The sequence below is a fragment of the Stomoxys calcitrans genome, chromosome 2, assembly GCF_963082655.1.
Source record: "Stomoxys calcitrans chromosome 2, idStoCalc2.1, whole genome shotgun sequence".
NCBI classification, from domain to species: Eukaryota; Metazoa; Arthropoda; class Insecta; order Diptera; family Muscidae; genus Stomoxys; species Stomoxys calcitrans.
This window is the reverse complement of record NC_081553.1, coordinates 66,366,244-66,393,430: the sequence shown is the minus strand read 5'-3', so window position 1 is coordinate 66,393,430 and position 27,187 is coordinate 66,366,244. Positions and strand designations below refer to the sequence as shown.

The 27,187-nt window shown below is 38.7% G+C and overlaps 3 protein-coding genes across 3 annotated transcripts in view; all 3 read right to left on the bottom strand.

Moving 5' to 3' along the window:
* LOC106091784 (uncharacterized) overlaps positions 1 to 27,187 on the bottom strand; it is a 90,879-nt gene that overhangs the window by 5,783 nt on the left and 57,909 nt on the right. The gene's annotated exons all lie outside the window — the stretch shown is intronic.
* On the bottom strand, positions 564 to 5,331 carry LOC106091782 (sarcocystatin-A). Its single transcript, XM_013258441.2, has 3 exons — positions 5,177 to 5,331; positions 4,994 to 5,112; positions 564 to 841 (listed from the first exon to the last, which is right to left on the bottom strand). The coding sequence occupies exons 1-3, from the start codon at positions 5,246 to 5,248 to the stop codon at positions 643 to 645; spliced, it is 390 nt and encodes a 129-aa protein (XP_013113895.2). The 5' UTR covers positions 5,249 to 5,331; the 3' UTR covers positions 564 to 642.
* On the bottom strand, positions 8,976 to 9,527 carry LOC106091786 (sarcocystatin-A-like). The gene is made up of 2 exons (XM_013258444.2): positions 9,303 to 9,527; positions 8,976 to 9,246 (listed from the first exon to the last, which is right to left on the bottom strand). Exons 1-2 carry the CDS (start codon positions 9,476 to 9,478, stop codon positions 9,045 to 9,047), a joined length of 378 nt encoding a protein of 125 aa, XP_013113898.2. The 5' UTR covers positions 9,479 to 9,527; the 3' UTR covers positions 8,976 to 9,044.

The window sequence follows — 27,187 nt, the reverse complement described above, 5'->3', positions numbered from 1 at the left end:
AGTGATTCGGTTAACTTATTTGGTTAACATTATTGCAATATTGTTCAAAATCGGATGAACATATATTGGGTTGCCCAAAAAGCAATTGCGGATTTTTTAAAAGAAAGAAAATTCATTTTTAATAAAACTTAGAATGAACTTTAATCAAATATACTTTTTTTACATTTTTTTTCTAAAGCAAGCTAAAAGTAGCAGCTGATAACTGACAGAAGAAAGAATGCAATTACAGAGTCAGAAGCTGTGAAAAAATTTGTCAACGCCGACTATATGAAAAATCCGCAATTACAATGTATGGGAGCTATATCCAATTTCAATAGGCGTTTTCTCTAGGACAAAAAACAGACATACACAGAGAGGGATGGACGGACAGACAGACGGACATAGCTAAACGGAATCAGACAGTGATTCTGAGTCGATCTGTATTTGGTATTAGCTCCCTTCCTTCTGGGCGTAACAAACAAATGCACTAACTTTCACAGTATAATAAAAGTCGTCTACTACATTAGGTATTACAAAATAATTATTTTTCTAAATATTCCAACAAATAAAAAATTAAATTAAAATATTGTTTAGTATAAGCAATTTTTTTTTATTTTTCGTAATTCTTCATAATTTTTAATAAAAAATACATAGAAAATTCAGTTAGGCACTATGACTTCTGATCAGAGTTTCTGACTGCTCGCAATCCACAGTGACTTCTATGCCATTTTCCAACCATGGCTGAGACCAAATCTTGACCATGCACTTTTTAGGCACCTCATTGCTGTCGATGAGCTCACAATCAAACTTGTACAGAGTTCCAGATACCGGTTGTTTAGTAGCTAAAATAACTTTGCCCACTCTGTTAAATATTCAAAAAAAAAAAGAGAAAAACAATAAAAAGAAAAAATTAATATTTGCAAATTCTCTTATGGATGATAATTAGCAAATTACACAGGCCGACAAAAGAAGAAAAAGATAACAAGTAAAAGAGTGCCAAGTTCAGCTGGGCCGAATCTTGCGAACCCACCACCAAAAAATTAGTTGAAGGGCATAAACATTTACATATCAAAGTTCTGTCAAACTAGCAAAAAATAAAGCTTCTAGAAACCGAAAAAGGATAATCAAGAGACCGGTTAATATGGGAGCTATGACAGGTTATATACCGATTTGGACCGAAATTGGCAAAGTGGTTGGAATTCATAACAGAATACCGCATGCGAAATTTCATCCAAATTGGACAAAAATTGCGGCTTCCATTGGCTGAAAAAGTAAAATCGGGAGATCGGTTTGTATGGTAGCTATATCAGGTTAAAGACCAATTTGGACCGCACTAGGCACTGTTGTAGGCAGTCATAACGGAACACGACATTTCAGCTAGATTGAACAAAAAATTCGGCTTGTAATGTCTCAAGAAGTCAAATCGGGAGATCGGTTTATATGAGAGCTATATCAGGTTACAGACCGATTTAGACGGTACTTGGCATACTTGTTGGAAGTTATAAAGGAACGCCAAGTGAAAAATTTCAGCCAAATCGGACAAAAATTGCGGCTACCGGGGACTCAAGAAGTCAAATTAGGAGATCGGTTTATATGGGAGCTGTATCAGGTTCTTGACTGATATGGACCGTACTTAGCACAGTTGTTGGAAGTCATAAGAGAACACTATGTGCGAAATTTCAGCCAAATCGGAAAAAAGTGTGTCTTCCATGGGCTCAAGAATCGGTTTATATGTGAGCTATATCACGTTATAGACCGATTTTGACCGTACTAGGCACTATTGTTAGAAGTCATAACGGAACACTATATGCAAAATTTCAGCTAGATCGGACAAAAATTACGGCTTGTAAGGTCTCAAGAAGTCAAATCGTGAGATCGGTTTATATGGAAGCTATATCAGCTTCTTGACCGATATGGACCGTACTTAGCACAGTTGTTGGAAGTCATAACAGAACACTATGTACAAAGTTTTAGCTAAATGAGATAAACATTGCGGCTCCCAAAAGCTCAAGAAATCAAATCGGGAGATTGGTTTACATGGAAGCTATGTCCAAATCTGAACCGATATAGCCCATTTGCAATTCCCAATGACCTACATCAATGCAAAGTATCTGTGCAAAATTTCAAGCTGCTAGCTTTACGTAGTCGACTTCTATCGTGATTTCGACAGACGGTCGGACATGGCTAGATCGATTCAGAACGACGAGACGATCAAGAATATATTTACTTTATGGGATCTTAGACGAATATTTCGATGTGTTACAAACGGTATACAAATGTTGTAAAGCTAATTTCTTGTTTTGTTTTTTTTTTCCAAAAATTTTAAATTCTTAAACCACTTTGCATTTCATAAATGACAATTAAAAGCGAATTAAGTTCGCTTGGGACCTCCATCATGGATTAATCTAAGACCCCATAAATCCCATTACCTTTATTATAATGACATTTTAAGTTGACCAAACCATGTACATCCGTCTGTATATCGCAAACATGCAAACTTTTGAACAAATCCATCCATCATTGTAGGATGAGCGGTTTACTAAACCAGGAATTCCGTTTGTAACACTGCCAAATGGTGGTCTGCTACCCCCGGGTCTGAATGGGCTGCCGCGCTCTCATCGACATTGTCCCGACAGCAAAGACCTCCTTCGGAAAGTCTCCCTGATTCCAATTGCCCCATCCAATTAACAACCATACGATATACAGAAGATACCAGTAAGGGCGGGGTATTCCTATCCCAAAGACTTCCAACCGGTCAACAAGGAAGTACTCCCCTGGTGTATTATCAGTTGAGACGCATATAGCATGCCGCCACACCATATTCCCATCGTCCAGCAGAACAGAATAATGTTCACAGTTTAAGTGGCGCTATGTAATTGAGTCCCTCATTCATGGCTTTCTAAGTTGCCACACACCCAACATTCAGGTGCAAAGGCGTAAAATCAAGGCATTCAGCGCCTCTCTCGGGACACTGCTCCATGCTCCCGAAATCAGCACCTCTGTATCCCTTTTTTCCTAGAACAACCCAAGGAGGGCATAATTGTTCAAACCCCATCGCCGACCAGACATCCATAGGTGAGAATAGGCGAAGCAACTGCCGCAAACAGCCATTGCAGTCGAGGCCTTAGCCCCCAACTACTTCCTACCTTTTTGGGGTTTATGCCCGTTGCCCATTGCCCCTTGCACATCCAGATAGCTTTCTCAACTCCAAAAAGAAGGTCCTTATAGTAGAGAGGAAACGGCCACAGACGTCTTCAGCGTGGGCAACGAAGGCAATTTTCGTGCCGAAATGCCAGGGATAAAACGCTGCCTTTCGTAATTCTTCTGTCACACTCTTCCTTGAGCCCTCCGCTAGAAATGCGTTGAGAATCAGGCCTTTCAGCATCGTATTTACCCATTTCACCAAAAGAGGGGGACTCTACTATTTCCACGAGACAACCATGTAAGTCCTTACACACAACCTCGTGTTATTAAATGTCTCTTCAAAGTCTGAGTTAATGTGAAGTAGCCCACACCCAAAATTTCTTTCATGAAGGGTGCTGTCAACCGAAAGACCATTTGTACAGGTAAGCTGATGGCCGCATACCAGGGAAGGGTCCAAAACGGTTCCTAATACATGTAACATTTATTCTCTCAAAGGGTCTTCAAAATGTAGGTTGAGCAACTGATTGGCCTCTAGTCCAGGGGCATAGAGAGGTTCAATTTCCTCACATTCGGGTGTAATGCCATACAAACCTCCAGTGAAACTCAATTCCTAAAAATCATTCCAAGAAGTCAAATAACATACCTTCCTTTCTTTTGCAACATAGTGGACAGTATGCCATTTGGTCCTTTGACTTATAGGGTTCAAACGGATTCAAAACTCTTTAACTCCCTCTATTGACTTGCAAAAACAGACCCTTTTGGCCGATTTCACCTCGCTTTTACCGGGCTATGAAATCGCACTTTGACAGACTACGACTAGGCTCTAGAAAATGGAGTTCACAGTAGCGCAGAAGTTATATCCGTCCATGATGCTGATAGCCTGGGTTCAAATCCTGGCGTGAACATCAGAAAAAAATGTTCATCGGTGGTTATCCCCACCTAATGCTGATGACATTTGTGAGGTACTATTCAATGAAATAAAATTCTCCCCAAGAGATGTCGCACTGCGGCACACCATAAAAGGACTCGGCTATTATTGATATATAACTTAAAACGGACAGCATTCATTGATAGGGGAGAAGTTTGCCCCTGTTTCTTAATGGAATTTTTTGGGCAAATTTGCATTTTTTTCCATTTGCTTGCGGAATGGGACCTTTGAAGAAAATCCTTAAACAAGTGCAAGAAAGCATTCTGCGGAACATGGAGGACTCATTCACTCCCTCTATCGACCATAAAAAATATGACCATAACCGGATAAACCAGAGGGCGCTACCCTCTGACTTACCCAGAAAGGCGAACAGACAGATGGACATGGCTAGATAGGATAGGCTAAACCGAAGAAAATTGCGTTCTATACTTTGGGCATATGGACAGACAGACCGACGGACAGTGTCAAATGGAATTGAATGGCCTAAATATTTATATTAACTTGGACAAATGGACAGGCAGGCAGGCAGACAGACGCATTGACAGACAGATAGATAGACATGCGGTCAGTCAGATAGACGGACGACCAGACATACAGGCATTGCTAAATGGGATGGGACTTTGTGCACATATCGAAATAGGCAGATAGACGCACAGACGGACAGAAACACACATGGACAAATCGATATACAATAATTTTGAGTAATTTCTAGTCCATTCGTATACTAATCAATAGGTCTATCTCCCTTCTTTATGGCTAATTCAAGTCAATGCACTCAGTTAAAATATCCCGTACATCAGAAAAGGTGTGTGGAATAAAAATTGGCCAAATAACATTTCAACCATAATTTTCAAATTGTAAGCCAGTGTAATTGACATTAATGCATTAATTTTATTTCAAAGTCACATAACTAGTTCTAAAATAAAAAAAAAATATACTCACTTATACTGCTGTCCATCTTCGCCGGTGGCAATTTTTTCCAAAGAATTTTTGAGAACTTCCACAGCTTTTGCAAGATCTTCACCTTCCAAAGTGCGTACACCGCCACGTACTTTTAGCACCTTAAGGTGGAATAATAAATTTAATTAATAAGAATAATTTAATGAACCTCAGATAATGTCTTACAACATCAGAGTCAAGAGCATTTGATAGCACACAAACTGTGGCTAAAACCACCACTAAAACAACTTTGTTCATTGTTGATTTGCTAGACTTCTAGAGTTGTTCTAACGAATTTGCGTACTAAATGTCTTGCGTTGTTAGATGCTCTAAAGTCAAAGTGAGACTGTTTGCTCGGAAGATGATTGCATCGCATCACTACGTTGCTGTTTGAGAGCGTAGATTTAGAGAGAGATATGTATGTATGAACTAAAAAAACCCATGGCATTCAGAAAAAACAGCGAAGAAATGTGATAGATATAGCTGCCATAGAGACCGATCACCCGATTTAAGTTTCTGGGCCCACAAAAAACGCAGGCCTCGACATTCGTACTAACCAAGGCCTACAATGGAGTATATATTTGGATACATAAAGCTGCAATATATAGCAATCTTCCGATTTTAAGTTTTGTACCCAGTTGTCCGTGACTTTAGAGTGTCTTGAATTCGACGGAAAGGAAACCTATTCCACTGTAGTTGGCCCATACAGTTTTGTCTCCTTTCTTGTGTATATGCGTTCTTCTAGCCAGATCGCATACACCTTCTCAGTGTGTCGCCTACGGTGTTAAATAGTTTAGCTGGCAACCCATCAGTTCCTGCTGCCTTATTGTTTTTCGCTAAGCTCACTGATTTATGAACTTCATTGTGACAATTAGGTATACGTTTTAGAGCATCTCGTTGCCACCACTATTGGATCAAAGCAGCTGGGAATAATTTCCTGTATCGGTTAACAGATTTCCTTTTTATACCCTCCACCGTAGGGGTATAATTGCGGATCGTCGTAAAATTCGAAGACGATTTAACGATGTCCGTGTGTCTGTCCGTCCGTCTGTTGTAATCACTAGACAGCCTTCAAAAATTGAGATATTGAGCTGAAGTTTGGCACTGGATGGCTAAATTCTTGAACGGGCCAAATCAGACCATATTTGGGTATAGCTGCTATATAGACCGATTTGCCGATAAAGAGTCTAATATCCATAATTGCTTTATTTTGTATCCGGTTTTGCTGAAATTTGAATCAGTTAGTAGCTTCCCGACATCTGACCCAAATATGGTTTGGATCGGGCTATATTTAGATATAGCTGTCATATAGACCCACCTGCTGATAAAGAGTCTGATGCCCATAAAAGCTTTATTTATTACCCGATTCCGCTGTGGGTTACTTTAAGCCTCCCGATACCCGATTTAAATATGGTTTAGATCGGACTATATTTGGATATAGCTGCCATATAGACCGATCACCTGATAAAGGCTCTGATGCCCATAAAAGCTTTATTTATTACCCGGTTTCGCTGAAATTTGAATCAGTGAGTAATTTTAGGCCTCCCGACATCTGACCTCATAGACCGAATCCCTATAGACTGATCTGTCGATAAAGTGTATGAAGCCCATAAAAGCTTTATTTATTACCCGGTTTCGCTGAAATTTGAAACAGGGAGTTATCTTAAGCATCCCGACACCTGATCTAAATATGGTTTAGATTGGACTATATTTGGATATAGCTGGCATATAGACCGATCTCCCGATAAAGGGTCTGAACCCCCTAAAAGCTTTAGTAATTACCCAATTTCGCTAGAATTTTGAGACAATGAATAGTTTTAGGGCACCCAACATCGGACCCAAATATGGTTCAGATCGGACTATATTTAGATATAGCTGCCCTATAGACCGATCTCCCGATAAAGGGTCTGAAGCCCATAAAAGCTTTATTTACTACCAGATTTCGCTGAAATTTGAAACGGCGAATTTTTTTGAGCCTCCCGATATCCGACCTTTATATGGTTCAGATCCGACTGTATTAAGATATAGTTCCCATATAGACCGATCTGTCGACAAAGGGTCTGCCCCCACAAAAGCTTTATTTTTTATCCGATTCCGCTGAAATTTGAAATATTGAGTTGTTTTTAGACTCCCGACATCCACCCCAAATATGGGTCAGATCAGACTATAAAGATATAGCTGTCATATAGACCGATCTTCCAATTTAATCCCATAAAAAGCTGATATATTTTCTGATAATGTTGCTTGTATATGAGTTCTCGGGACCTGAATAAAATATGATCGAGGCCGGATATTGAGTGGTCTATTAAGTACAAGTCATTGTTCAATTTTGTACAACAAAATATTGGTCTTTTTGGTAGCCATATCCAAATATAGACCGATCTGAACCACGGTTGTCGAAAAGCCTAACATAAGTCACTGTGTCAAATTTCAGCGAAATCTGATTATAAATGTGCCTTTTGTGGGGCCAGGACTTGACATCGAGAGATTGGTTTATATGGCAGCTATATCCAAATCTGAACCGATCTGGGCCAAATAGAAGAGGGATGTCGAAGGGCCTAACACAACTCACTGTCTTCAATTTTGGCAAAATCGGACAATAAATGCGACTTTTATGGTCCCAAGACCATAAATCGAGAGATCGGTCTATGTGGCAGCTATATTCAAATCTGGACCGATCTGTACCAAATTGAAGAAGGATGTCGAAGGGCCTAACGCAACTCACTGTCTTCAATTTTGGCAAAATCGGACAATAAATGCGACTTTTATGGTCCCAAGACCATAAATCGAGAGATCGGTCTATGTGGCAGCTATATTCAAATCTGGACCGATCTGTACCAAATTGAAGAAGGATGTCGAAGGGCCTAACACAACTCACTGTCTTCAATTTTGGCAAAATCGGACAATAAATGCGACTTTTATAGGTCCAAGACCTTAAATCTAGAGATCGGTCTATATGGCAGCTATATCAAAATCTGGACCGATCTTGGACAAATTGAAGAAGGATGTCTACTGGTCTAGCACAACTCAATGTCCCAAATTTCAACAAAATCGGATGACACATAGGCTTTTATGGGCCTAAGACCCTTAATAGGCGGATAGGTCTATATGGGGGCTATATCAAGATATAGTCCTATATAGCCCATCTTTGAACTTGACCTGCTTATGGACAAAAAACGAATCTGTTCAAAGTTTCAGCTCAATATCTCTATTTTTAAAGACTGTAGAGTGATTTCAACAGACAGACGGACGGACATGGATAGATCGTCTTAGATTTTTACGCTGATCAAGAATATATATACTTTAGAGGGTCGGAAATAGTTATTTCGATATGTTGCAAACGCAATGACAAAATGTATATACCCCCATCCTTCGGTGTTGAGTATAAAAAGTCGCGATTTGGTGCGGTTTATGGGCTGGTGGCATCATTGGACCGTACTTCTTTTTTTTTGCCCAAAATGCAAGAGCTTGGCTTGCATGACATGTGGTTTCAACAAGAGGGTCCTACATGCCACACAGCACGCTTAACAATGGACTTATTGAGGGGAGAGTTCGGTGAATATTTTATTTCCCATTCGGGATCGGTCAATTGGTCGCCTAGATCGTGCAATTTAACGCATTTAAACTTTTTTTTGTGGGGCTATATTAAAGCTCATGTCTATACAGACAAGCCCGCTTCAATTGACGCATTTGAAGACTGCATTGAATCATTTATTAGTGATATACCTACCACTAATAAATTCGTCACGGTCAACATTTGCATGAAATAATCTTCAAACATTAATTTGTCTGGACAGCACTACGTATCGACCCAAATAAAGATTTTATGCATTTTTCTGAATTGTATGTGTTTTTTTTTTGTTTTGAAAAACTTTCCTATAGCTCTTAAAAAATCACCCTTAACTTCGACTGACGCAACATTATCATTATGATTCTCTTAAAGATTTTTATTACAAACATATTTTATTTATTAATAATTTTTTTTTGTAACTTCCTACGACAAATGTTTTTCACAAATATTCCAACAATCATTCGCTGATAAGAGTCAATTGTCTCAATCGTATAATTGAATATTATAGGCTCTCTTAATTTCTGGCTCATTGGGACATTTCAAGGTCAGTTGATAGTTTTTGTCCTCCCATCGCAGCATCATTAGAATGACATCGCAAGTCTTAGTAGTGCCATTGTCATCTAAATCAACTTTCAGTTTATATCGATAGCCTAGTTGCTCTATTCCTGAGTTTACCTGGGAAAGTCTTCGAAAAAGCAAGGACTCGATTAATGTCTAACGTCAATTTTTTATTATGCTCACTTGTATTTGGGGCCATTATCCTCTGCCAATTTCTTTAGAACCAGCTTTAAATCAACTCCAGTTTCGCTGAGATCTTTAGCAGGCATAGTTTTAAGGCATCCATAGCATAGGGGATCATGAGCTTTGACCACAATCAATGTTGATAAGGCAACAGCTACTAGAATTGTTTTCAACATTGTGCGAGAAGAATATTTTCAAAACACTTTAAGCTATCTCGAAGGAAATTTTAGCGCTACTGGTAATCTAGAAATTGTAGCAGTTTGTATTTATAATTTATTCACTTCATTATGGAATAGGAAACTTTTAAGCCATATCACTTAGATTTGTATACTCTTTATTTGGGGTGGAAGGTTAATTTAGTATGATGTGTTATATTGAACCACAGATCGTATAAAGTGATCTGTGATTCAATTGCTCAAATTAACTAAAGCTGATTCCAAAATGTTTTCCCCATAACAAGCCGCATTTACTTTGATGCCAGGCTCGATGAAAACAATTGAAGTGCGGCCATTGGCAGCAGTCACAGCTGCCCATACCATCACTTGAAATGGAAAATTGCTATGGGAGCAAATTATCGTAGGTGCGGTTCATGCGGTTCCTTTTGTGGCATTTCGAATATTTCTAAAAGTGGATGTATTAGTAGACTCCCAGTCAGAATGAGGTCCAAGTAACTTTGACCCGATTGATGAACAACAAGGCAGCAGGAGCCGAAGGGTTAACCGCTGAACTACTTATAACCGCAGGAGATACGCTGGTAAGGCGTATGCATCAGCTGTATTGCCAAATTATTAAAACGCTCCTACAGGCAGTTTTGGCCTTGTAAAGTTGCAAATTTTTCGTGAAAATTTTGATAAATTACTATGAGCAACTTATACGATTAGTCTCGGCAGGTCGGCAGTCTAAACGGCAGCTGTATCGAAATATAATCCGATTTCGACTATACTCGTTTCGGACATCGGTAGGCATAGTGCAACTTACCGTTCCAAATTTAAGCGAAATCGAATAATATTGGGTTGCCCAAAGAGTAAATGCGGACTTTTTAAAAGAAAGTAAATGCATTTTTAATAATACTTAGAATGAACTTTAATCAAATATACTTTTTTTACACTTTTTTCTAAAGCAAGCTAAAAGTAACAGCTGATAACTGAACGGCTGCTAACTTTCTGAAGAAAGAATGCAATTACAGAGTCACAAGCTGTGAAAAAATTTCTCAACGCCGACTATATGAAAAATCCGCAATTAGTTTTTGGGCAACCCAATATATGCGGCAATTATAGGCTTAAGACCAAAAATCGGCAGATCGGTCTATATGGCAGCTATATCGAAATACAGTCCACGCCATGGACATCGGTAGGCATAGAACCACACACCGTTCTCAATCTTAGCAAAATCATATAATAAATGCGCAAATTATGGGCTTAAGAACAACAAGTTAATGTGTGCTAAGTTCGGCCTGGCCTAATCTTGGAAAACCACCACCATGAATCCTGCTAAAAATTTATCTTCTTATATATAACCAGTAAGGAAAGGCAAAAGTCGGGCGGGGCCGACTATATTATACCCTACACCATCGAGTATACGTAATAAACACTTTTAATAGATAGCACTTATATCCAAATTTAGTCAGACTTTAATTTTGCATACATATTGAAATATCGATTTTCTTACGATGGTATAAATGGATTTTGATGAAATTTTGCACACGTATTGGGATGTCAATTAAACCATCTCATTAAAAAATTTTGTAGAGATCGGACCAAAATTGTGGCTTCTAAAACCTTAAAAGGCCATATCGGATGAAAAATATATATGGGAGCCATATTTAAATTCGGACCGATTTTTATGAAACTTTGCACACATATGAGGACGTTGAATAAAACGGCCCATGCCAAATTTTGTAAAGATCGGACCAAAATGTGGCTTCTACAACCTTCAAAGGCCATATCGGATGAAATATATATATATGGGAGCCATATTTAAATTCGGACCGATTTTGATGGAACTTTACACACATATGAGGACGTTGAATAAAACGGCCCATGCCAAATTTTGTAAGGAAGGGACCAAAATTGTGTCTGCTACAGCTTTAAAAGGATATATCGGATGAAAGATATACATGAAAGCTATATATAAATCAAATCCGATTATGATGAAATTTTGCACAGATATTGGGACGTCACAAAAAACACTTTATGCCAAATTTTGTAAAGATCGGACCAAAATTGTGCCTTCTACAGCCTTTATAGGTCAAATCAGACGAAAGTTATATATGGGAGCTATATCTAAATCTGAACCGATTTAGATGCACACATAATGGGACGTCATACGAAACTTTCATGGCAAATTTGGTAGAGATCGCACCAAAATTGCGGCTCCTACAGCTTCAAAAGGGCATATCGGATGAAAGATATATATGGGAGCTATTTATATCTAAATCTGAACCGATTTAGATAAAATTTTGAAAGCATTTTGGGTCGTAAAAAACACACTTCGTGCTAAATTTTGTAAGGATTGAACCAAAATTGTGGCTTCTACAGCTTTGAAAGGGCAATTCGGATGATAGATATATATGGGAGCTATATCTAAATCTGGACCGATTTTTTTCAAAATTAATAGCGTTCTAGGACTAAAAAAAGATATTTATGCAAAATTTTGTGAAAATCGGACAACAAATGCGACCTGTACCTTGATTACAAGAATACACCGACAGACAGACAGACGGACATAGCTAAATCGGATCAGGAAGTAATTCTAAGCCGATCCATATACTTATCGATTGGTTTAGCTTTTCTCCTTTTTAGCGTTGGAAACAAATGCACGAATCTATTGGGTTGCCCAAAAAGTAATTGCGGATTTTTCCCAATTACTTTTTGGGCAACCCAATATAATACCCTGTACCACAGTGGTGGTGCAGGGTATAAAAATCAATTTGTGTTTGTTTGTTTGTGTATTCCTTATAGACTCAGAAATCGCTGAACCGATTTTCTTGAAATTTACACAGATGGTGCATAATGATCCCGTGGTGAAAATAGGGTACTACATTTTTTGATATCTGAAGGAGGGGCGGACCCCACTCCCACTTACCCTAATTTTCAGAAACTCCAGATCTCGGAAATGGGTGGTGCGATTTAAGCTAAATTTTGTGTGCTCTCTTATAGTAACCTAAAAATAAAAATTTTGTTCCCAAATTCCGGATGGGGTACCTAGGGGGACCGCCCACCCTCAAAACTTACCAAATATATATATAGACCAATCACGACAATATGGGACTCAAATGAAAGGTATTTGCGAGTAAAATACGAATCTGATATCCAATTGTCGGACCAAGTGTTAGGGGGACCATCCAAACCCCCAAAAACACCCCAAAATCGGACATATTTACCAACCATGGCAATATGGGACTCAAATGAAAGGTATTTGCGAGTAAAATACGAATCTGATATCCAAATGTGGTACCAAGTTTCTGAGGGTCCACCTCCTCCCCAAAACACCCCCCAAACAGGACTTATTTACTGATCATGGCAATATGGGCGCTTAAATAAAAGGTATTTGAGTGTAGAATACGAATCTGATATCCAGATGTGGGACCAAGTGTTTGGGGTCTGCCCATCCATCCCCCAAAGAGAAAAAATTTACGACCATAGCAATATGGGGCTCAAATGAAAGGTCTCGGGAAATGTGTCTATGGGGCCACCGCACTCCCATAACACCACCCAAATAGGATATTGATAATTGCAATATGAGGCTCAAATAAGAGGTATTTTAGAGTAGAACACGAATCTGATATATACTTTCAAAACCAAGTCACTGAGTGGCAGCCAAAACATCCCCCAAACCGGTCATGTTTGCCGACTATGGAAAAATGGGGTTCAAATGCAAGGTATTTGGGAGTAGACTATGAATCTAATATCAACATTCGAGACCAACTGTCTAGAGGACGTCCCACCACCATAACAATCCCCAAATAGGACGTATTTGCTCACCAAGTCAATTTGGATTTTCAAGACAGTGGAGCTCGATATTCATATTTGCTTGCTTTTGCAATAGGGGATTTAAATGAATGGTATTTGAGATTAGAACACGAATTTGATATCCAATTTTGAGGCCACTAGCAATGTGGGATTCAAATATACGAGAATAGAGCATGTTGCTGATATATTTTCAGGGCTTAGCGATTGGGGGACCATTTCACTCCCTAAAACACCCCTAAATCAGGGATATTTACCCAACCATGTCAATGTGGGAGTAAAATGAAAGGAATTGGGGGGTAGAGCAAGAATTGATACCCACGTTCGGGACCAATTTTTTGGGGGTCTACCCCTTTCCCAAAATACCCAACAAAGAGCAATTTTTCACTGACCATCGCAATATGGGGCTCAAATAAAGGTATTTGGGAATAGAATACGAATTTGATATCCAAATTTAGGACCATGTATTTAAGGAATCACCCCTTCCTTACCCAAAACACCTCCCTAAGGGTAACCATTTTTCGACAGTGCCAATATGTGGCTCAAATGAAAGTTATTTGAGATTAGAGAACGAATTTGATAACAAATTTTGAGAACATGTGTTAGTGGGGCGCCTCATCCTGTAAACTCCCTCAAAACCAAAGCCAATATGGGGTTTAAATAAATGGTATTTGAGAGAAGAGCAAGATGCTGATATTTTTTCAGGGCGTGGGTACTTGTGAAAGCAGATGAGGCAGTGCTTGGACTATTTGAAAGGAAGATTCTTCATAAAATATATGGACCAGTTTGCGTTAATGGAGAACATAGGCGTCGTATGAACCACCAGCTGTATGAGCTGTATGACGACTATAGCATAGGTCATGATGTCAAAATGGATGAAGAAGCTCCAACCAAGAAATCTTTTGAAGGCAAAAATGGTGGTACACGCAAACCGGAATTATTGGACCCAATAAATAAAATTTTAAAAAGGAATTCTTTACCAAAAAATTTTTATACCCTCCATCATGGGATGGGGGTATACTAATTTCGTCACTCTGTTTGTAACTACTCGAAATATTTGTCTGAGACCCCATAAAGTATGACATTTTACATCGATCTATCCATGTCCGTCTGTCTGTCGAAAGCACGCTAACTTTCGAAGAAGTAAAGCTAGCCGCTTGAAATTTTGCACAAAAACTTCTTATTAGTGTAGGTCAGTTGGGATTGTAAATGGGCCATATCGGTCCATGTTTTGATATAGCAGCCATATAAACCGATCTTGGGTCTTGACTTCCTGAGCCTCTAGAGTGCGCAATTCTTATCTGATTGGAATGAAATTTTGCACGTCGTGTTTTGTTATAAGATCTAACAACTGTGCAAAGTATGGTTCAAATCGGTTCATAATCTGATATAGCTGTCATATAAACCGATCTTGAATCTTGACTTCTTGAATTCTTGAGTCTCTAGAGTGCGTAATTCTTATCCGATTGGAATGAAATTTTGCACAACGTGTTTTTTTGTGATATCCAACAACCGCGTTAAGTATAGTTCAAATCGGTTCATAACCTGATATAGCTGCCATATAAACCGATCTTGTGTCTTGACTTCTTGAGCCTCTATAGGGCGCAATTCTTATTCGATTTGAATGAATTTTTGCACGACGTGTTTTGTTGTGATATCCAACAACTGTGCCAAGTATGGTTCAAATCGGTTCATAACCTGATATAGCTGCCATATAAACCGATCTGGGATCTTGACTTCTTGAGCCTCTAGAGGTCGCAATTATTATCCGATTTGCCTGAAATTTTGTACGACGGATCCTCTCATGACCATCAACATACGTGTTTATTATGGTCTGAATCGGTATATAGCCTGATACAGCTCCCATATAAATCAATCCCTCTATTTTACTTCTTGAGCCCCCAAAGGGCACAATTCTTATTCGAATTGGCTAACATTTTACACAGGTCTCCAACATATAATTTAATTGTGGTCCAAACCGGACCATATCTTGATATCGCTCTAATAACAGAGCAAATCTTTTCTTATATCCTTTTTTGCCTAAGAAGAGATGTCGGGAAAAGAACTCGACAAATGCGATCCATGGTGGAGGGTATATAAAATTCGCCCCGGCCGAACTTAGCACGCTTTTAATTGTTTTAAATTTATTTTTTAAAATTTGTTGTAACCAGAGATTCGGAGCGGGCTTGAAGCTAAAACGAAACGGCTCAGTTTTGCCGAAAAGGCAGTGACACCCATGCCCCGCTCCGGGCTGCTCCGAATCCCTGGTTGTACATTCCATTCACTTCATTTAATCATTTCATAATGTCATCTCTTAATTATGTCTCCAATTTATTACTTTTTCTCCTTCTCGACATTTCATAGTGGCCTTGATGCCATTCTTCAGCCAAGGTTGAGAAATGATAAGAAAATCACAATTTTCCGGTGAATAAGAGTTTAACGTAACATCAGCATTGATTTCATATCTTATGCCACTTATAATTTGTTTCTCCGCCTTATGTACTTTGATTAATCTTTAAAGAAAATAATTTTGAAAATTTATTTTTGTTTTTAATCAGATTGAAAAAAAAAATTTTTCCCTCTTACTTGACTTTATGCGAAGCTGGGAGTTTTTCCAAAGATTGATTCAATACATCATCAGCACCCTCAAAACTAGTAACACAGCCCAGGCAAGTGAATTTTGAATCGTCAATGGCTTGCACAACAAACACCAAAGTTGTTAAAGTCAAAATAATGATGAATTTGAACATTTTCCGTTTTGTGTGTTGACAGTTGAAAAGAGAACAACGAATGATGGAATTTACTTTACGTTTATATATCATTTGGACTTGTTTTAGATGAAAACATCGAACGTGATTTAATTTTTGTTCAAATTCCAAAAGTTTAAACCCTACTTTAGAATTCAAAAAATTCCCATATATTCCTAAAATTATACTGTAGTTAGGTGATACCTACGATGATAACAAAACTCTTTCGCACGAACAATGAACTAACGATTTGTATGAAATTCAAGTCTTGCGAAAAATTTAGTAATTTAAAGTTTGAATTTTTTTGGGGCCGAGTTTTAGGTGCAGTTTATGAAAAGCTTATTATGAGAGACATTAACAAATTTTAAAATCCCTGACACTAAGTTTCGAGGTATCTCTCACCCCTTGATCTTTCCAATGGGCTTTTGGTTTTCCCGGTTTGCGTGTATCACCGTGTTTGGCTTCAAAAGACTTCTTTGCTGGAGCTTCTTCATCCATTCTGAAAACATGACACAGCCCACGCAGCCGTTGTATTTTGATGCGTGTAACTATGCTATCGTCGTCATACAGCTCATACAGCTCGTGGTTCATACGTCGCCTATATTCTCCGTTAACGCAAACTGGTCCATATATTTTACGAAGAATCTTTCTCTCAAACACTCCAAGTACTGCCTTATCTGCTTTCACAAGTACCAATGCTTCAGAACCATATAACAGCACGGGTAGTATCAGTGTCTTGTAATGTGTAGTCTTCATCTGACGAGAGATGGCCTTGTTTCTAAACTGCTAACTTAGTCCAAAGTAGCATCTGTTTGCAAGTATTATTCTTCGCTTTATCTCAAAACTGGTGTCATTCGTTTTGGTTACGGCGGTGTCAAAGTAGATAAAGTTACCGACTTTCTTAAAGTTGAGGTTACCAACTTTCTCTATTTTCTTTATCTGCTCGGTTGTGCATGGCTTTATGGGAGTTGAAACCAACCATTTCGTCTTATCTCCATTTACTGTCAGACCCATTTTCACTGACTCTCTTTCGATTCTTTCAAAGGCTGCAGTTACTACTTCCGGTGACCGACCTCTGATATCGATGTCGTCCGCATAGGCGAATAGTATGTGTTCTCTTGTGATTAGTGTGTCATATCTATTCACATCTGCATCTCGTATAATCTTCTCCAGCAGAGTATTAAATAGATCACAAGATAGACTGTCTGCCTGTCTGAAACCTCGTTTGGTATTGAATGGTTCAGAAAGTTTCTTTCTTATTCTTACTGAGGAACGCGTCACAGCAAGTGTCATCCTGCAGATCCTTTTTTATTTTGCAGGGATACCAAACTCAGACCTGGCTTGAAATGCCTTTGAACGTATAGGGCTGTCGAAAGCGGCTATGTAGTCAACAAAGATATGGTAAGTGTTGATTTGTCCTTCTCGGGTCTTTTTCAGGTTTTGTCGCAGTGTGAATCCAGGGTGGATTTACCTGGTCCAAAGACGCAAGTCTAAAGCTAATGTTATCTTGTGAGGAGTGTACCTATTCACACCTGCTTCTCATATAATCTTCTCCAGTAGAATATTAAATAGATCACTCGATAGGCTGTCTCCTTGTTTGAAACCTCGTTTAGTATTGAATGGTTCGGAGAGATGCTTTCATATTCTTACTAAGGAAAGCGTCTTAGCAAGTGTCATCCTGCAGGGCCTTATTTATTTTGCAGGGATACCAAACTCAGACCTGGCTTGAAATACCTTTGATAGTAAGGGGGTATCGAAAGCGGCTTTGTAGTCAACAAAGAGATGGTAGGTGTTGAGTTGTCCCTTTTGGGTCTTTTCCACGATTTCTCGCAGGGTGAATATCTGGTCAAGGGTGGCTTTACCAGGTCTAAAGCCAATTATCTCATTGACATTAGATTTTAATGTTTCACACAGTACGCTCGCGAGTATCTCGAATACGATGGGGATGAGACTTATTTCTCTGTAGTTGGCACATTCCATCTTGTCTACTCTTGTGTGCGGGACATAATATGCTGAGGTTCCAATCATCGGGTATGCGTTCTTCTAGCGAGATAGCGCAGATAAGCTGATGCATACGCCTTATCAGTGTGTCGCCTCCTGTCTTAAATAGTTCAGCGGGTAACACGTCGGTTCCTGCTGCCTTGTTGTTCTTTAGTCGGTTCACTGTTACTTGGACCTCATTCTGACTAGGAGGTAAACATTCTATGCCATCATCAGGGATTGGTTCTGCGGTATCCTCTTCGCCGCCAACGTCGGACGCTAGCACCTGGGTAAAATGTTCTTTCCATATTCTCAGCATGTTATCTGTGTCAGTTTCCAGATTTCCATCTTTGTTTCTGCAGAAGGATGTGCCCGTACCAAAGCCATCGGTTTGATGTTTAATTCTTTGGTAGAATTTCCGGACTTCATTCCGACTCCTGTACATCTCATTTCGCTCACACTCACGTCTTTCCATTTCCTTTTTCTTTCTTTCGGAACAAACGTTTCTCCTCTCTACTTTTTTTCCGATACCTCTCCTTCATCTGGCGCGTTGCTATTTAAAACTCTTTATAATGAAATTCTCTACAACGAATACTTCTCTTTACCTATTTTTTTAAAGCGCAAGTTAAAATTCTCACACAAACTAATCTAACTAATTTTTAGTTCACACCAAAAAAGGGGAAACACGTTAAATCGTGCCAACTTCGGCTGGACCGAATCTTATATACTCTCCAGTTCATTGCTTAATATCGCTTCATCGGCAAACAAAGAATAAGAATGGACAAGAATTGCTATGCTATAGGAGCTTTATCAGATTATAGACCTATTCGGGCCATAATTGGTTTGGGTGATGGAGACCTTACCCAGCAAACATTTGTACTTCCAAAGATGTAACAAGTAAGAGCGTGCTAAATTCGGCCGCGCCGAATCGCATTTGTCGAGTTCTATGCGCGGTATCTCTTTTTAGGCAAACAGAGAATATTGAATAAGGACTGTTATGCTATTGGAGCTATATCAATTTAGTCCGATTCGGACCATAAATGAATGCTAAAGATTGTAGAAGTCATTGTGTAATATTTCAGTTCATGTGGATAAGAATTGCGCCTTGTAAGGGCTCAAGAAGCAAAATCGGGAGATAGGTTTATATGGGAGCTGTATCAAGCTATTGATCGATTCAGTCCAAATAAGACACGTATGTTGAAGGTCACGAAAGAAGCCATTGTACAAAATTTCTGCCAAATCGGATGATATTTGCGCCCTCTAAAGGCTCAAGAAGTCGAGATCCCAGATCGGTTTATATGGCAGCTATATCAGGTTATATACCGATTTGCGCCAAACTTAGCACAGTTATTGGAAGTCATAATAAAACACCTCATGCTTAATTTCAGCCAAATCGGATGAGATTTCCGCGCTCTATTGGCTCAAGAAATCAAGATCCAAGATCGGTTTATATGACAGCTATACATAGTGATACCAAAACACCGCGTGCAAAATTTCAGCCAAATCGGACGAGAATTGCGCCTTCTAGAGGCTCAAGAAGTCAAGACCCAAGCTAGTCGTTTGAAATTTTGCACAAATACTTTTTATTAGTGTAGGTCGGTTGGGATTGTAAATGGGTCAAATCGGTCCATGTTTTGGTATAGCTCCCATGTAAACCGATCTCCCGATTTGACTTCTAGAGCCCCTGGAGGGATCAATTTTCGTGGGATTAGGTAAAATTTTTCACATAGTGTTCTGTTATGGCTTCCAACAACTGGCACGGTCCAAATCGGTTTATAACCTGATATAGCTCCCATATAAACCGATCTCCCGATTTGACTTCTTGAGCTCCTGGAAGGCGCAGTTATTGTCTCGATTATCCTTGTTCGGTTCCTAGAAACTTTAATTTTGCTGGTTTGATAGTAGTGCAGAATGTAGAATAAAATTATGCCCTTCAACTAATTTTAGTTTGTATTAATTTTTAACAGAATCCATGGAGATGGGTTCCCATGATTCGGCCCGGCCGAACTTGGCACACTTTTTTTTCTTCTCATTTTTGGGTCAATGGGTACGTAAATAAGCAGAATTGTCGCTTTTGGAGTGAAGATCAGCCAGAAACATAGCAATAGCTACCAATGCATCCAAAAAAATTCAAAGTTTGGTGGCATCATTGGACCGTACTTCTTCAAAGATAATGCGAATCGTAATGTAACTGTGAGTGGTGAGTGCTACCGTGAGATGATATCCAACTTTTTTTTTGCCCAAAATGCAAGAGCTTGCCGTATATGATATGTAGTTTCAACAAGACGGTGCCACATGCCTCACAGCACTCGTAAAAATGGACTTATTGAGAGGCGAGTTAGGTGAACATTTTTTTAACGTTCTGGACCGGTCAATTGGCCGCCTAGATCGTGCGATTTAACGCCTTTAGACAATTTTTTGACGCCCGTGGTTAGGGGCGGTTGGTGGCGAGCGTCGGATCTTGGGGCAAGCGGCTCGCGACAACAAGGAATACATGTACGATCCCACAAAACCCATGCGGCTGGGCCAGTAATCCGCCCCCGAAAAACTATGAGAATCACTATAAGAAACAAAGGCATAGCAGAAATGGACACCACTCCAACGTTGACGACCCACGCAAACGAAAAAAGAATCATGATTTGCGGAACTGCATCTGGAATGTCCGCCCTCTTTATGGAGAATACGCGCTGGCGGATATATTAGAGAAGTACAAGACAGATATTACCGCCTTACAAGAAGTTTGTTGGACAAATAGCGTCACTACAACAACAAACGGGGCATGAATTTGGCTCTTGTGGTTAGTCGGAGACTAAAACACCTTGCCTCAAGCTTTACTCCTGTGGATGAGAGGCTAGCCACAAAAAAGTAAAATTCTTCAACATAAAAGTCAAATTCTTCAACATCCACCTTATTTATGCCCATGCCCCGACTGAAGACAAGGACGAGCAGACCAAGGATATTTTCTTCGATCGCCTAGAGAGAGAATATGAACGCTGCCCCGCCAAAGTTTAGTCCTTGAGCAAATTCGTCTCATTCTGACCGGAAGCATAAAATCCTGGATAGCACACACATTTCCAGATAGAAAGTTCACCTGAACGTCTACCGAATCCATATGTTACAATAAACTCCAATCGATATCAGAAATTCAAAGCTTTAGGACAGAAAAATTAAATCATGGTAAATCATGGTTAGAGAAGCACGATGCGGAGAGTTGGTCATACAAGGAAACATTTGAAATCTCACTGACAAGGAAAAAATCTAGAAGGGTGCTGGAACTGGACGAAAAATGAGTCGGAATTGATGTGTTGGTCGCTAATAAGCCCAATGAAGACAACTCTACGGTGAGACCTGTGTCCAAAAGGATGTTAGAAATAAAATCACCTGCTATAATGGCATCCGAGTAGGTAATTGTGAGCTGTTCCACTACTTCCATGAATGGTCCCATGTCAATGTTGTTGTTTAGCCTATAGACACAACCAAGCTTCCTTTCCACAGCAGATACTTCGTTGAACACATATTTAATGCTATCATCACCTTCGGATCTGGCACACATGCGAGTCCTTAAATTGCTGCGGACATAAATCGCTATGTCGCCTTCTCTGCGTAGTCTATCAGCCCTGATAGACTAGGCAAGTTTTTGTGATTTTTAAAGCGACATGGGTCAATGGTGGGAACTAGAAGCCATCTATCTTCTGTTCCTATGATATCACAATGAATGAAAAGGTCTAAGTGACCAAACCTTCCTGGAGATCCACTAAAACCGCCCTTAACGATCAGTCGGCTACACAGAGGATTCTGTCGTTGTCAAGAAATATACAACAATAACATTACTAGACATTGAGGGTAGTTACAATAACACAAAACCGACGCAATCATCAGATTGCTGATGAAGTGCCTATTGCGGTTAAGGGAAAGTTTCCCGGCGCACTTAGAGATATGCTCCAAGAATTATTTCTCGATTCGTTGCAAGTACTGTCTAAATTGGTTTATAACCTGATATAGCTTCCACATAAATCAATCTCCCGATTAGCATTCTGCGGTTTAGAGAACTAAGTTCGTAGTAAGTTCTTGAAGATTTGGCACGATGTTAGCTGTTTTTTCAAGCGCCACCTAGTACATCCTATGCTAGAGGATTAATTAGTTTAAGTTAAATTTTTTAACCAGTTCATTATTTCCATTTTTTGTAAACTATTCCTTAAACTAATTATGGATTATATGGTATCATAAATTCATATCAAACTAAAATTAAACTCGTAGGTTTCCAGTAGCAAAATGAATGTTAATTTATTCAATAACCAGTTTCTATACAAACTTTATAAATAAATACATAAAAATAATGAGTTAAAACATCAAAACCGTTAACTATTCCCAGCTTAGGTTATCAAAATTTGTTATGATGAAGGGAATATTTACGATATTCATTCATGCAAAATTGTATTTATGAAAACAAATGTGTTGTAGCATAGTCCAATGGCCTACACCACACTAAAAGATTGAATATGATAATTGATTTCTTAACCTAGATATTATATAGTTTTCACGAGCAGAACGATATATTCTGCATGTGATGAAGTTATATTTATTTATTGGGTTTGGGTTTATGGGTTATTTATGGGTTGCCCAAAAAGTAATTGCGGATTTTTTTTAATAAAACTTAGAATGAACATTAATCAAATATACTTTTTTTACACTTTTTTTCTAAAGCAAGCTAAAAGTTACAGCTGATAACTGACAGCAGAAAGAATGCAATTACATAGTCACAAGCTGTGAAAAAATTTGTCAACGCCGACTATATGAAAAATCCGCAATTACTTTTTGGGCAACCCAATATTTTTAATTATTAATAGATTTAATTCTTTGGACAAGAGTTTTTTGTTATAATTTTATACTAAGAATGAATCTAAATCAATATTGGCATAGCAAGATTGCTGTATGCCATATTGGCAATTTTAAATTCTAATATTTGCTTTGTACATTGTTGTTATTCAATAGTAGAAAGATTTATACATTGAATTCATTAATAATTAAGAAATTAATCAAAAAGATAGATGGTTCCTGAACTCGAAGTGCAACAGAAAAGGCTGAAATGTTTGCAACACATCTAGAAGATACTTTTCGTCCACTTGAAAATAATGGGAATGAACAACTTGACAAAATTGAAAAGGATGATAGTGAAAATAAGGAGAATAAGTAGAAATCTCTTATATATAAAAATCAATTTGTGTTTGTATGTAGGTTTGTTTATGTGTTCCTTATAGACTCAGAAACGGCTGAACCGATTTCCTTGAAATTTTCACAGATGGTGTATAATGATCCCGTGGTGAAAATAGGATACTACATCTACACCCTCCCCCTTACCCTAATTTTCAGAAACGCCAGATCTCGGATATGGATGGTGCGATTTTAGGGAAATTTAATGTTCTATCTTATAGCAAAAAATTTAGTATCCAAATTTCGGATGGGCTACCTAGGGTAAAATACGAATCTGATATCCAAATGTGGGACCAAATTTCTGGTGGTCCCCCCTTCCTCAAAACACCCCCCAAACAGGATTTATTTACTGACTATTGCAATATGGGGATTTTTAAAAAGGTATTTGAGTGTAAAATACGAATCTGATATCCAAATGTAAGACCAAGTTTCTGGGGGTCCACCCCTTCCCCAAAACACCCCCGAAACAGGACTTATTTACTGACCATAGCAATATGGGACTCAAATGAAAGGTATTTCAGATTAGAAAACGAATTTTATATCCAATAGTTGAACCAAGTGTTTGAGGGACCACCCCAGTCCCCAAAACACCCCAAAATCGGACAAATTTATGACCATAGCAATATGGGGCTCAAATGAAAGGTTTTTGGAAATAAAGAACGACTCTGATATCAATATTCGGGCAGCACTATGGGGCCGCACCATTCCCCTAAACACCCCCCAAACCGGTCATGTTTGCCTACTATGGAAATATGGGGTTCAAATAAAAGGTATTTGGGAGTAGACCACGTATCTGGTATCAACATTCGGGACCAACTGCCTAGGGGACATCCCACCTTCGTCACAACTCCCAAATAAGGCGTATTTGCTCACCATGACAATTTGGGGGTTAAAGTGAGTGGATTTCGATATTGATAGTTTTAAGGGTCCACACCCCAAACCAGACATATTTGCTGCATTTTGCAATAAGGGGTTTAAATGAAAGGTATTTGAGATTAGAAAACGAATTTAATATCCAATTTTGAAGGCAATGTGAGAATGGAGCACGTTGCTGATACCTTTTCAGGGCTTAGTTTTTGGGGAGACCACCCCACTCCCCAAAACACCCCCAAATCGGGCATATTTACCTACCATGTCCATGTGGGGCTTACATGAAAGGTAAGTGGGAGGTAGGAAGGGTAGGTGGGAGGTAGAGCGAGAATTGATACCCACTTTCGGGACCAATTTTTTGGGAATCAATCCCTTTCCCAAAATACCCCACAAACAGCAATTTTTTACTGACCATCACAATATGGGGCTCAAATAAAGATACTTGGGAGTAAAATTTGATATCCAAATGTAAGACCATGTATTTAGGGCATCATCCCTTACCCAAAACACCCCCGTAAGGGTAAAAATTTTTCGACCATGCCAATGTTTGGCTTAAATGACAGATATTTGAGATTAGAAAACGAATTTGATAACCAATTTTGGGGCCATGTGTTTGGGGGACGCCTCATGGTGTAAACTCCCCTCAAAACCAATGGCAATATGGGGTTTAAATAAATGATATTTGAGAGAAGAGCACGATGCTAATATTGTTTCAGGGCCAAGTATCTGGGGGACCATCGCTCCCCCGAAAACACCACTAAATCAGAAATCATGAGAATATCGGGCTGAAATGAATTATTTTAAGAATGGAGTACACCTTACATCCAAACTTAAATTCGTAGACCAATAAAGATCATATGGGATTCAGATAAAGGCACTTATATTGTAAAACTGTTAGTCAAGCGATACGATATTTCCCTAAAAGCTCTTTAATTGACGAAAATAAACATTCAAAGGAGAACTTTACTCCATATAAAGTAAAAGAAGGCGCAGCGGAGCGGGCGGGTTCAGCTAGTAATATATATTATTAACAAGGACTTGAGCGCTAAAAAATCACCAGGATATGAACTAATAACTGCAAAAATTATAAAAAAGCTAACTACGAAAGCCTTAAGAAAATTATTGTATTTAAGAAAATTATTTTTAATGCTTGTTTTCGATTACGATACGTTCCTCTAGAACGGAAAATCGCTGAAATAATAATAATAATTCCCAAAACAGGTAAACCACAACATGAAATAACATCATATAGTCCTATGTCAATCCTTCCAATTCTATCAAAAATATTTGAAAAAGTCTTGCTGAAAAGGTTGCAACCTATAATAAAAAGAAGACAGCTGATGCCAAGTTACCAATTTGGATTTAGAAGCCAGTACACTACCGTCCAACAAGTCCACCGAATCATAAACGTAGCAGGAAGAGCTATAGAAAACAAAGTCGTTTGTTCTGCTGTTTTTCTTGACGTAGATCAAGCGTTTGATAAAGTTTGGCATCAAGGGTTGCTGTTCAAACTCTATAATGATTTCCCTATAGAATATTACGAAATACTTGAGTGCTATCTTGACAATAGATATTTTAGAGTCCAATTAGAAAACGAGTATTCAAATTTAAAACCAATAGAAGCCGGAATCCCACAAGGAAGTGTCCTTGGCCCTGTGTTGTATCTACTATATACTAGAGACATCCCCAATCCGCCTACTGCTAAAATTGCTACGTTTGCAGATGACACCGCTATTCTTAGAACTGCTAAAACTGAAGCAGAAGCAACCAACAAGCTACAAATAGTGTTATCTGATAGCTGATACTTGGTTCAACAGATGGTTTAATGCACCATGGTACGTAAGAAATAGTGATCTTCATAAGGATCTCAAAATCAAGATCATTGTCGAAGAAATATCTCTCAATGCCCAAAAGCATGCAGTTAATTAAATACGCATGAAAACTCGGAGCTGAAAGATATTGGATTGCTTAAAAAGTAATTGCGGATTTTTTAAAAGAAAGTAAATGCATTTTTAATAAAACTTAGAATGAACTTTAATCAAATATATAATTGTCATTTTGTTCGATAACCTTTTGCCATCTTCCTGGCAAATTTAGTATTCCACGCTCATAAAACTTCTGGCCTTTATCTGCAAAAAACTAAACCAAGTGCGATTTTATAGCCTCATCATTGCCGAAAGTTTTACCATTTAAGGAGTTCTGCAAAGATCAAAATAAATGGTAGTCTGATGGTGCAAGGTCAGGGCTATATGGTGGATGCATCAAAAGTTCCCAGCCAAGCTCACTCAGTTTTTGGCGAGTGACCAAAGATGTGCGGTCTAGCGTTGTCCTGGTGGAATATGACACCTTTACGATTGACCAATTCTGGTCGCTTCTCCTTGATGGCTGTATTCAATTTGTCCAATTGTTGACAGTAAACATCCGAATTAATCGTTTGGTTCCTTGGAAGCAGCTCAAAATATACCACACCCTTCCAATCCCACCAAACAGACAGCATAACCTTCTTTTGGTGGATATCAGACTTTGAAGTGGTTTGAGCTGGTTCACCATGCTTGGACCATGATCGTTTTCGACTAACATTGTTGTAAACAATTCATTTTTCATCTTCAGTTATGATTTGTTTTAAAAACGGATCGAATTCATTGCGATTAAGGTGCATATCACAAGCGTTGATTCGGTTTGTTAAATGAATTTCTTTCAATACATGTGGTACCCATATTAAAATTGACGCCAAACAAACAAATGTAAACAAAATTTCGCGCACTTTTTTTCTAAAGCAAGCTAAAAGTAACAGCTGATAACTGATAGAAGAAAGAATGCAATTACAGAGTCACAAGCCGTTGAAAAAATTTGTCACTATATTACCGACAATTACTTTTTGGGCAACCCAATAGATGTATTGGTCATAACTTCAAAGGTTGCAAAAAGTTGCAGCTAAAATTTTGCATGTAGCATTTCAAGACCACCATTAATCCTCTTGAAGCTCAATTATACCGGCGAGATTATATGACAAAACATACAAATTAAATAAATAAAATACATATTTGAGAAAACCACCGCTGAAAATTTTTTCTGACGGTCTTGCCAGGATTCGAACCCAGGCGTTCAG

Coding starts and splice junctions, on each gene's coding strand:
- LOC106091782 (XM_013258441.2), bottom strand. CDS start 5,248: ATGAACAAAGTTGTTTTAGTGGTGGTTTTAGCCACAGTTTGTGTGCTA. Junction 5,113..5,176: donor ATGCTCTTGACTCTGATGTT/GTAAGACATTAT, acceptor TTCCACCTTAAG/GTGCTAAAAGTACGTGGCGG. Junction 842..4,993: donor GAAGATGGACAGCAGTATAA/GTGAGTATATTT, acceptor AATATTTAACAG/AGTGGGCAAAGTTATTTTAG.
- LOC106091786 (XM_013258444.2), bottom strand. CDS start 9,478: ATGTTGAAAACAATTCTAGTAGCTGTTGCCTTATCAACATTGATTGTG. Junction 9,247..9,302: donor GATAATGGCCCCAAATACAA/GTGAGCATAATA, acceptor GCTTTTTCGAAG/ACTTTCCCAGGTAAACTCAG.